Source organism: Cebus imitator, unplaced genomic scaffold (genome assembly GCF_001604975.1).
Source record: "Cebus imitator isolate Cc_AM_T3 unplaced genomic scaffold, Cebus_imitator-1.0 Scaffold143, whole genome shotgun sequence".
Taxonomy (NCBI): Eukaryota; Metazoa; Chordata; class Mammalia; order Primates; family Cebidae; genus Cebus; species Cebus imitator.
This window is the reverse complement of record NW_016107458.1, coordinates 3,940,614-3,952,172: the sequence shown is the minus strand read 5'-3', so window position 1 is coordinate 3,952,172 and position 11,559 is coordinate 3,940,614. Positions and strand designations below refer to the sequence as shown.

Below are 11,559 nucleotides of genomic sequence, written 5' to 3'. Positions count from 1 at the left end.
CTGGTAAAACCTGTGCATACTTTGCGAAGTTCTCGTATTCTTCAGTTCCATTAATTCACTTATTTTCGTTTCTAAATTGTCTATTCTCATTAGCATTTCGTCAAACCTTTTTTCAGAGTTCTTAGTTTCTTTACATTGGGTTAGAACATGTTCTTTTAGCTCACAAAACTTCCTTATTATCCACCTTCTGAAGCCTAAATCTGTTAATGGAACGCACTCGTTCTCCATCAGGCCGTGTTCCCTTGATGATGAGGAACTGTGATCCCCTGCAGAAGGAGAGGCATTCTGATTCTGGGTATTCTCAACCTTTTTACGCTGGTTTCTTCCCATCATTGTGAGTTTATCCACCTGTCGTCTTTGTGATTGCCACCTTTCAAATTAGGTCTCTGAGTGAACGTCCAACTTGTTGATTCCCAGCGCCGAAATCTGAGCAACCCACTGCGCCGGCTTAAGATTCGTGGTGCTTTTCTGCTTGGGAATCTCCAGTCTGGCTTCCCTCTTGAATCCCTTTTTCAATCAGGTAAATGGGCGACTCTGCCTTCCCGGAGCTCCAAACGTCGATCAAAAGGGGACCCAGTCCCGTTTACTCTGTACCGAGAACCGCTATGCCAAAGCGCGGGCAAAACCCCCACGCCGGCCACAAGAGTCCCGCTGGCGACCCATGGGGCTCCTCTGCTGGGAATCTCCTAGTCCATGGGCAACAAAAATTCATCTGAAAGTGTGGCATCCTCTCTTTCTGTGCGCCTTCTCTGGGAGGTACAATCCTGAGCTGCTAGTAATCGGCCATCTTGGATCTCTCTCCCCTGATTCTTTTTAATGTAGAATGAGAGATCATTTTCATAATAGTGAGGTACTAAAGATCAAGACCTGGATGCTAGCTGTGGTTATTGCTACCATGTTGGCTAAGCTGGTCTTGAACTCCTAACCTCAAGTGATCTGCACACCTCCCAATGTGCTGGGATTCTAAAGGTGTGAGCCACTGTACCTGGCTGTGTGTGTGTATTTTTAAGAATGTAATAAAGTCTTTCATGAAATTGGGATCATACTCTACATATTGTTTATAAGTTTTTAAAAAAATTAGCAATGTCTTATATAATGCAAACATTTCCCTGTCTTTAAATATTCTGCTGCTGATTTTTTGTACTTTGTGTTCCTTAGTATGGATTTTTTTTTTTTAACCAATCACTTTGCTATTGTTGGACCCTTAGATTGTTCCTCTTTTATTGATAAATAATGCTATTATCTGCTTAATATTTAAATATGTTTTACATATCCTTGAGTTATTTTCCATAAATTATTTGAAATAAAAACCTACATTAGTGGGCATGAGGATTTATAAGGATGACTACAAAAATTGGCCACCAGAAAAGTTGCCCTACTTTTTACCCATATATCAGAATAAGAAAACACCCATTTGTCTACTTTCACCAACAATTGATATTTTTTAAAATGATATTTCTACATTATACAACATTCAAAAAGTATAGTGACAGTCACACTTCTTCCTCTGTTGTCCAGCTGCCTAGTGCTCCTTCTTAGAATTACCTACTATGCCTTGTTCCTTAAATATTCCTCCAGACATTCTGTACTTGGTATTTTTTAAAAGCCCTTTACCAGTTTGATAGGTGCAAGTGGCATCTTGCTGTTTTGATCTTTGGTTACTAGTGAATGTGAACATGTTGGCAGTTTGTATTTCTTCTGTGATTTGCTTGTTCATACCCTTTGCCCATTTTTAAATTTAGGTGTTCATTTTTTTTCTGATTTTATGAGAATTCTTTACATATAAAGGATGTAAACTTTTGTGTTATAGTTTTCCCTCAGTTTCCTAGAAGATTTTTAGTTTACATTTCAGTGGACATTTTGAATTTTCACAAAGGAAAATGCATATTTTTAATTTACTTATAGTTTTAATTTTACACTTATTTTGATCTATTTAAAATTGATATTGGATTCTGATTTGAGATTTTTTTTGTGTGTGTGATAGAGTTGTTTTCCTATTCCCGTATTCTGATCTAGCTCCTTAGTGCCTGGCAACAATCATGTGGAAAAGCTGGAATTAATGTTTGCCAGATTGCCTTCCGTGAATTGGGCAATCAACTGTAGACTATGGGTGTTGGTGCCATCTAGTGTTGTAGATGGAAAATTATGTCTGTGGAATGATCTATAATTGAGTATATGGAATAAATTCAGTTGGACAGAGAAATTAGCAAGCTGTAGATATTGCTTTGCACAGATGACTTTAAAATTTTTAGAGACAATTTTGAATATTGACATCTTGTATCAAATCAAACAAAGACTTTAATCATACTATTACAAACATGAAGTGACCTTAAAGATTTCCCCCAAAACTGGATACTGAAATGAAGACATTAAAGTTTAAGAAGATCTGTTTAGAGCCTAGTGACTATTAATTTTTGAATTCAGAATTTTAAAATGCGTGCTTGAGGCTGGTCATGGTGGCTTACGCTTGTAATCCCAGTACTTTGGGAGGCTGAGGTGGGCGGATCACAAGGTCAGGCAATCGGGACCATCTGGCCAACATGGTGAAACCCTGCCTCTACTAAAAATACAAAAATTAGCTGGGCATGGTGGTGCACGCCTGTAGTCCTAGCTACTCCACAGGCTGAGGCAGGAGAATTACTTGAACTTGGTAGGCGGAGGTTGCAGTGAGTTGAGATCTCGCCACTGCACTGCAGCCCAGCGACAGAGCGAGACTCCATCTCAAAAAAATAAAAAGCATGCTTCCTTCGGCAGCACACATGCTAAAATTGGAATGATACAGAGAAGATTAGCATGGCCCCTTCACAAGGATGACACATAAAATTTATGAAATGTTTCATATTTTTATATAAAAAATTTTAAAAATGCTTTGGGTGTTTAAGAATATTTGTATATTTATTTTAGGTTATAATGTAAGAAGCACATTTTCATAGTGTCACTTTCAATTTCTCTATGAATATTAGTATTTATTTTTAGTAGCTTATGTTAAATTGTTTACAGACTTTAAAATCCTTGCTGTTTTGCTCCTTGAACTTGTCCTGTCATTCGTTTTCTAGACTAAAATCTTTTTCCAGTTCGTAAGATTTAATTCAGTAGTTAATGTTGAAGTGCTGTAATTTAGTCCATAGAGGGCATTATATTACAGCATATGATAGGGTTTTAAAAATTAACTCTTTTTCAGTAATGAAACATGTTAGTTTCATACCTTTGTGTAGTTCAGAATAATTAAATTTGGAAATAAGTTTAAAACTGTGTAGCTATAATTGTTTCTTAATTCTTTTTTTTTTTTTAAATGCCTGTTTTCTGTGGCTGGAAAGTAGAAATTATTTTAGCTCCCAAGAGCAGTGTACATAAGCAGTCTCTAACTTCAAGAGTAGCATTTTCAATCCAAATCATTGCTTCTTTCCCACCTTCTTTCCCTTGCATCTCTAAATGTTGTAAAGAAAAGGAAACAAAATAAAAACCTGAGTTTTTCTTGGGTGCAGAATTAGAGGAAAGAAAGTAATGGAAAAGGAAGACTGTCTTAGAATAAGAGCTGGCTGGGGTGCACTTACACCTTGCCTAGTGCTGCCTGTTCTAAAATCTAAAATATAACTTTCTACTGTCTGAAATTTCACGAGTTACGTACGATCACCCCTACCCCCCACCCCGAGGAAAAAAAAACCCAAAAAACATACACACAGTTTCTGAGGTCACACAAGAGTTTTTTGTTTAGTAGGAATTCATTTATTCATATAATTTTCCTACTTAACTGGTAAGTGCACTAAGGAAACTAGAGTTTTGATTTGAGATGTGAGAAGAGAAAGTGTAGGTAATTTTAGAGCATATTACCCTTTGGAAAGGCATTATGGATATGTGCTTGGGGAAGTTTTCATCTTTGATTTTTTTTTTGTCATGCCTGGGAGAAGGGGATACTGGGGACATGGACGTTGAGGAGTAGGAAATTGCCAAATATGAACTTTGAACAGTTTATTTCAAAAGTTCTGTGTAAAGCTGATTTTTGAGTGCAGGAAAAGGAGAATACTTTCCCCTTTCCCCATCTTTTCCCCTGCACAAACACACAATATAAAATAGGGCTTAGAATTCATACAACATGTTTATTGACTTGCAATATAAATAAAGGAGTTTTCTGTGGCCTCTCCTTTGTGAGCCTTTACTTTGAAGGGAAATGAGTTTCCTGCCTCAAATAATCAAAATGCTATTCTGCAAGTAGGGACATATGTGATCTACTTGAAAATTGTCCTTGAAAGAATTTTTAATTTTTTTTTAAAGTTATGTAGTTGAAGGAAAACAAAATAAATGAGGATAAGTTTTTAACAGATTTATTCCCTTATTTGACTTGTTAAGTTGGGGTTCAATGTGGAATAGGACCTCTAAACTATTTGTATGTAAATTTTTCTCAGCTGGAAAATAATAGAACTGTGTAGCAAGAACAATAGCTTGTGTATGGGAGGGGGCAATTCTGTTTAGGAAGATTGGGTTATTGCCTAGAATTGAATGACTTAGTATATGAGCTTCCTTAGATGTGCCTTACTGGTCTAGTTGCCTCTTAGTTTGATTGTTATTTTTAGCATACTGATAAGTAAATGCACTTATATAGTGCCTACTTTTTGTCAGGCAGTGTCCTAAAGCCTTTTATTTTTAGTAGAGATTATATGATTCTCACAATAAACATAGCCCATCTGGGTTTACATCTTTAATAAATTTGTATCATATCAGTTTTTCAGATTTAAGCACTTCCTTGCTTAGTTAGCTTACCAGACTTAAAATAAGTCTAGTTGAAAAACTTTATAAGAAAGAAGTGGGCAAAATGTCAGTTGATTTCCACAAGGTGGTTTTCTTTGTACACTTATAAAAAGACCATACAAATTGAAGAAGTAGATATCACGAGGTAGGTTGAAATGTTTACTAAACTTCAGGGCTCCTGTTTTGACTTTTTAATCTGCCAGCGATGCTATTAAGTATGTTTAATATTTAGATGAGTGAGTATGTTTTATTACACTTTTTAAAAATTGTTAAGCCAAATCAAGTCCACAGAAGATAGGAGTAGTCTTAAGTGCTGAGTAACTTGATCTCAATAAATCTTTTCTATTAGTGAAGTAATCTCCGACTTGAAAATAGTGTTTGGGTACAGTAGTTGAGTACTTTATTCTAATGCTAATTATTTATTGGCTTTCAGTTTTAAGGGAATTGATACTAGAAAATTAGTATTTTGTATTTACTAAATAGTTTGAGATTCTGAACGTTGTTGGAGAAGCCAGGCATTTTCAGGCCGTGCTATGACTTGACTGGGTTCTCAAATACCACATTATGCAAGGGTTCAGTGAGTAAAGTTTAAAGTTAAATATTAACTCGAACTGAGAATACTGGGTTCTTTTAAAAATTCCTTTTCTTTATTTATGTTTGGAGTTAGAGAGGCAGATAGGGAAATAAATGTGTCGTTGGTATTCAAGCCACTTCCTTTTTTCCTCTCTCTCATTTTTCTAATTTTAGTTATTTCTATGTTTAACTCTTAATTTTTTTTTTTTAATGTTTGTGGGTACATAGTAGGTGTATATATTAACCTCAAGCCACTTCTGATAGTGAGGATTTTGCAGCCCACAGTTTTATAGCGAGTTCCAGAAAATATTATCTCCATTTCATTGTAGCTATACAGTTTTAAGTATGTATTTTTGTACATGGGCTACATATAATATTTTTGCAAATTGCATTTTAAAATATTTTAGCTGATTTGTTACTGCCTTTTCTGCTTAGGCAGATATAAGCATCAGGTAAGCTGATTGTTGAACAAAAGTAGAGACACTGCACTGTAATGAAAATCAGTTTTATAAAGTTGAACAAAAATTTTAGAAATGCTATTCATAGATTTGTTTTTATATTTTTCAGTAAAATTTTAGGCCAGGTTTGGTGGCTCATACCTGTAATCCCAGCATTTTGAGAGGCTGAGACAGAAGAATTGCTTGAGCCCAGGAGTTTGTGACCAGCTTGGGCAACACAGGGAGACCTTGTCTCTAAAAAAAAAAAAGTTTAAAAATAAAAAATAAATTAACTGAGCATGGTGGCACATGCCTGTGGTGACTGAGATGGAAGGCTTGCTTGAGGCTGGGAGGTAAAGGTTGCCACGTGAGCCATGATTGTACCACTGCACTCCAGCCTCAGCGGCAGAGCGAGACCCTGTGTCAGAAAAATAAAATTATAGTTTGCTCTTATGTCATTTTCCCATGGTAAATGATATCATTAGCACATGAATATCTCCCCAAGCTAAGAATCTATTAATAGATAGTGTCTGTAGTGGTGTCTAATAAATATTTATTGAAATATTGAGTTGGAGAAGGTAATGATTGAGAGTTAGTATATATTTGTAAGTCTCTGGATTTCCATAATTGTAAAAGAGGAAAAAAGAGATTAGAAAGATTAAGTTGCTAAAATTGATGTCTGTCTTCTGTTCCAGTAATATGTTCAATAAACATTAGTAATTTGACTTTTATTTTCCGCCTATCCCTTCATAAGGTGCAAAATGCTGAATGTTTTTCGTCTTAATAAACTTAGGAGAAATTAAGGAGACTCATCGTTTCACAATCTTGAAATTTAGGGTATTACTGTTTGATCGGTCAATTTTTATCTTATCAGGTAATCATTTATTTTAGAGTTTTAAATGAAACTGAAAACCAGAAGCATAATTCGACCATCTGTTAAAAAAAAGAAAGAAAAAAACTGCATATGGCTTTAAGTGCATTTCAAAACATTCAGTGGTTGGTTCTGTTATAAGAGCAACCCTCATTTCCTTTCTTTTGGTAGCCTGCCCTCCCCTTCAAATGCAGCACCATTTGGTAGCAGCAACAAGGCAAATGCCTAGAACAATCAACAGATAGAAGGAAAGCGTTAAATGCTGGAGTATTAGTAGCCTAGTTACAGATTGCACTGCGTCAGACTGCTCCACACCCAGAAGACATCAGGTGACTTCAGTCCTGCTGCAGTTGTGCAGCAGAGGAGACTGCAGACTTCGGTTGAGGAAACGGGTATTTCATGTCTCAGGGAATAGATTTGTGCTGTTACAGCTTTTCTGTTGGTATGCATAATTAATAATTGGAGCTGCAAGGCACTGATCGTGACAAGAGATGGACGGTCAGAAGAAAAATTGGAAGGACAAGGGTATATGTGCTTTTTAACCTCTTACTTCTTCAGTTTTTGTATGTGACCACTAATGTATTTCTGTGAATAAGCTTTGCAATTTAGGTGTTTTGGATTGAAAGTGAAACCTATGAAGAGTTTAAGGCTAAAGGATTAAAACAGCTATCTTGTGTGTTTTACATTTGGTTGTATACCTGAAAATGTCATGCTGTTCTGTTTCTTTGGCATTTGGTTTAGTCTTTTCGGTCCTGTTGTTTAGGTTCTGTTCTCTAATCTTGCACATTGTAAACAATACAGATCTAACAGATTTCATTTGTTTGTCACTTTGATGTGGTAAATATGCATTGCTGTTTTTGTATTTCATAGTGACATATTTTCCGCGACTATTTTAAAAAACCTTACTTGGTGTAGTTGAAATTCTATGTAAAGGCTTGTAGGTAGCAAGATACTGCGTTTGCAGTGAGCCTCTTTTCTTTGAAAATCTGATTTGAACCTTTAAAATTATTACTAACTTTCTTTTAATCACATTATATGCATCTTGAAATCATTCAGATTACACACAGTATAATTACACAGTAATTTTAAATGCATGTCTATATTAAGTCACTAACCTTTGTCCTTGTAATAACCAATCAGTGATTTTGATCCCTTTTCCTCCCCCTTGAAAGCCCAGATCCTTTCAAATCTCAGTGGATCATTGTGTAAGAATTTAAGCCTGTAAATGCTAAAATGTTGACTAGAATGAATATTTAAAGAATATTTTATTATGTAGATGGTGAAAGCTACTTTAAAAAAAAAAAAAAAAAGGTGGTAGGCTGTATAGCTGACCACTTAAATTACCTTAAAATTATTAAAGCTATTTTTAAGGAGCCCAAATAGACATTCTACATAAGCAATTTTTTTCCTGGTTACATTCAAGTTTTATAATTAAAAAAAATTATTTCCTTCAAGCAGGATTGGCAACAATAGTTATAAAAACAGTATGTAGAGCTAATTGGAGTAACTTTTACAATATTCTTTAAAAATTTTTTTCAATAAAGACATGGGGAAAAGGTGAATTTAAAATTGAGATCATATTGAGACATTGGTAAGATTTTTATGGTTGCAACTTAAAAAAGAATAGAAAACAGTACAGCTTTGGATTTTTGTCTTTAGGGTTTCTATACATGTGAGCTTAAAGAGAAGGTTTTGTATGTCTTCATCCTGCTAGCTGTTATCATTACAGATTGATGGATTAATACATCGTAGCTTTTGCTAAGTGAAAATGATACCAGTGATAATAATACAATAAATAGAGGCCTTAAAAGTAGGTGAAAAGTCATATCAGGGCTCATTCTGCAACTATTAAGGCTCTTTATTAATAACTTAAGTGTTAGACCATTAAATAATATCTTAAGTTTTTTATTTGTTGAAGTATAAGGGTATTGTGAGACAGGAGAAATTAAGATCCAATGTAGTTCATAGTTTTCCAGAGATTTTTTGATTATTTTTAGGCACCAAATGTAAAACTGAATTTACTCCTGGATATCTCTGGGGAGCCTCACTTTGTAAGTGGAATGGCCTAATATTTTTTAGTACTTGTCTGGCTGTTTTGGTTAGTAAGACTAACTTTGCCTGTTTTTCTGATTCAATGGTTAAATTATATTTTAATGTTACAGAGTAGTAGTTAAAATTGCAGAGTAAGGTTTAAATTGGAAATCACTGAGAAGTTGGAAACTACCATGGAATGAGTTTTTCCTCATTAAAAAAAAAAAGTTTGACAGCAGAGAGGGAGCCTAATCTAGGGTATGGGTAAATTTTGAAAATATACTTAAGCATTTTTCTACTGCATTCTCCCCCTGACCACCAGTATAGTATAGTGACAGATGTGAGAGATGCTCTGATTTCAGTGTTCTTTAAAAGGTGTGTATGTGTGTGTGTGTGTGTGTGTGTGTGATTGATTGCTGATTAGTATTTAAGATATTTGATCGTTCAGGCTAAAAACAATAATTTACATTCTTTCATATATTCTTGATATTTTCTGTTGTTTCTTGTGACAAATGACCTTTATATAGTATTTGATTATTGGGGTTTTATGGAGAATTTTGATTAAGGTAGTCAAAAGATTTTTAGGAGCTTAAAATAGGAAGGAATGGGTAGGCCTGGGGCTTTGGATGGGGTAGGAGAATGATGTAACCACTAAAAAGGTTTATACCTTTTATAATTATTTGAGACAATTATTTGAGACAGTAAATAACTTTCAGGATATAACAGTATATTTAGGATGGGAGTTGAAAGATCAGATTGGTGTGGTCAAAGAATGTACAAAATCTAGATGATCTAAATTAGGTTTCCTCATACTTCTGTAGATGAGAATCATCTAGTGCTCCTAAAAAATGCAGATTCTCCTGAACTATCAAATCAGACTTTATAGGGCCTGGCAATCAATATATTAAGTATCCTGGTGTAATTCATGTTGTTGGGCAAATTTGCGACATGGTGATGTAGGGTTTAAGTCTCGCTTCTCGTATTTTTTGATTTTGGCTAGAATAAGAAACTTACCCTTTTTGGTCTTCATTTCCTTGTTTGCATGATGTCCAGGGTTCAGTTGAGAGGTTCTCTGATTTTATGGCAAGATACCTTGGGCCAGACCACAGAAGACATTGAATTTTGGATTTAATCGTAAAATAAATAAAAAGGCTTTGGAAGTTTTAAAGTAGGGAATGGTACATGATAGAAGTTTTGAAAGATTCCTTTGGGTGCTGCATAAGATCTACTGGGGAGAATAACTTATAGGCACACCAGTTAGGATGACTGTAGCTGTGCCCAGATTTAAAGCAGATAGGCTTGAGTTTCGCCTGAAATAGGAAGGAAAAGGAAGTGGCAGATTTGAGAAATTCAAGGAAGGAATACTTGGCATTTGGTATAGGTTTGTAGGACAAGGATGAGGTGGAAAGACTCAAGAGACAACATAAAGTTTGAATTAGAGTGAACCATTGGCAGTGATAGCCCTTTAATATTAGTAGAAATAGAGCTAAAATAGAAAAGATGCCAAGTTGGGTTTCAGACACTTTCAAGTGATGATAGAGCATCCGGGAAGCTCAGAGAAATGACAGGTTTACTGATAAAGAACTGGGAGTCAAGTGCAGAGTGAGGCAGGTGAATACTGTGTGAGGAGATTTGCACTGAAAGAGTTGACAATTAAGAAAGGAAAGCCTAAAAACCTAAGTTAAGGAGATCTGTGGCATCAGGAAAGATGAAGTTATATAGAGCAGTACAAGAAGCAGGATAGTGTAGTTTCACTGATACTAAGAGGGGAAGAATTTTCAAGAAGGAATGGGCAGTTACACTATAGAGAAACTGGTTAATATGAGTGAGAAATGGATGTGAATCTTGTTAAATTTTAAAAGTAGGTGCAACACTGTTTTTTATTGCTATAATACTCTTTGGATTTGTCAGTTAATGTGCCAGAGATGACCCTTGAGAGAAATTTCTGTAAGATAGGGAAAGAAACGTTTCTAGCATTAAAACTCAATTTAATTATATCTCAAGACAAACTAGCTTTGGACCATTTTTACAGCATACTTTCGAGAAGAGATTCTTTTAGGCTCCCTGATCTTTACTTGGATAAGCTACTTGACATTTTTTGAAAGCCTTGAGTATAGCTCATACTGACATTTTGGTAGAGAAGAGCAGGGCTCTTGGTGCTTGAAATGCCTTACTTCTTGGGAAGGCCAAAAAATGCCCAACAAAGGAACTTTGGCATTAACTAATTACGGGGCCTACTGATTGGAAGAAGGACTCTCCTTTTAGTTCTAAACTTTGTTAAAACTGAATGTTTAGGCATTAGTATTAGATACATCGTCTAGATCTTAGGTTAGTGCAGCACTACATATGTATGTGTTACAGAGAATTTAGAAGGTAAGTAGAAGAATAAAACTCACATCACATAGAGAATGGTTTTGGGGCATCTTTTTAACAGGGTGTGTGTGTGTTGGGAGGGTTATGTGGTATATTTTATTCTGTAGTCTTTTTCCTCCATTAAGTGGGGAAATATCTTTTTATTTTTTAAGTACTCTACATTATTTTAATGACTACAGTCTTTTAGTTCCATCTAGTTAAATCGAGTTACTGGCAACATTTTGCAAGTATGGGTTGAACATCCCTAATCTGAAAATCTAAAAGCCAAACTGCCCCAAAGTCTGAAACTTTTTGAGCACTGATGTGATACCACAAGTCGAAAATTCCACACGTAAGTACTTAACACAAGCTTTGTTTCATGCACATAATTAAATAAAATATTGCATAAAATTATTTTCAGGCTATGGATATAATGTGTAGATGAAACATAATGAATTTCATGTTTAGACTTGGGCCTCACTCACAAGACACCTCATTATGTATATGCAAGTATTCCAAAATATTTCCAAATATTCTAACATATTCTAG

The 11,559-nt window shown here is 35.1% G+C and overlaps 1 protein-coding gene, 1 long non-coding RNA gene and 1 other non-coding gene across 7 annotated transcripts in view; 2 read left to right on the top strand and 1 right to left on the bottom strand.

Moving 5' to 3' along the window:
• Positions 1-11,559, top strand: part of RTN4 (reticulon 4) — an 81,018-nt gene that overhangs the window by 36,430 nt on the left and 33,029 nt on the right. The window contains exon 1 of one of the 5 annotated variants that reach the window (XM_017542373.1): positions 6,734-7,152. The exons of the other annotated variants lie outside the window; for them this stretch is intronic. Coding sequence (XP_017397862.1) covers positions 7,119-7,152 — 34 coding nt within the window. The 5' untranslated portion in view covers positions 6,734-7,118. Of the gene's footprint in view, positions 1-6,733; positions 7,153-11,559 lie in introns of those variants that run through there. 5 annotated transcript variants of the gene reach the window in all.
• The window catches only part of LOC108313823, a 29,396-nt gene that overhangs the window by 6,890 nt on the left and 10,947 nt on the right, over positions 1-11,559 (bottom strand). The gene's annotated exons all lie outside the window — the stretch shown is intronic.
• Positions 2,739-2,846, top strand: LOC119473275. The gene has a single exon (XR_005202473.1). It is a non-coding gene; the product is annotated as a U6 spliceosomal RNA (small nuclear RNA).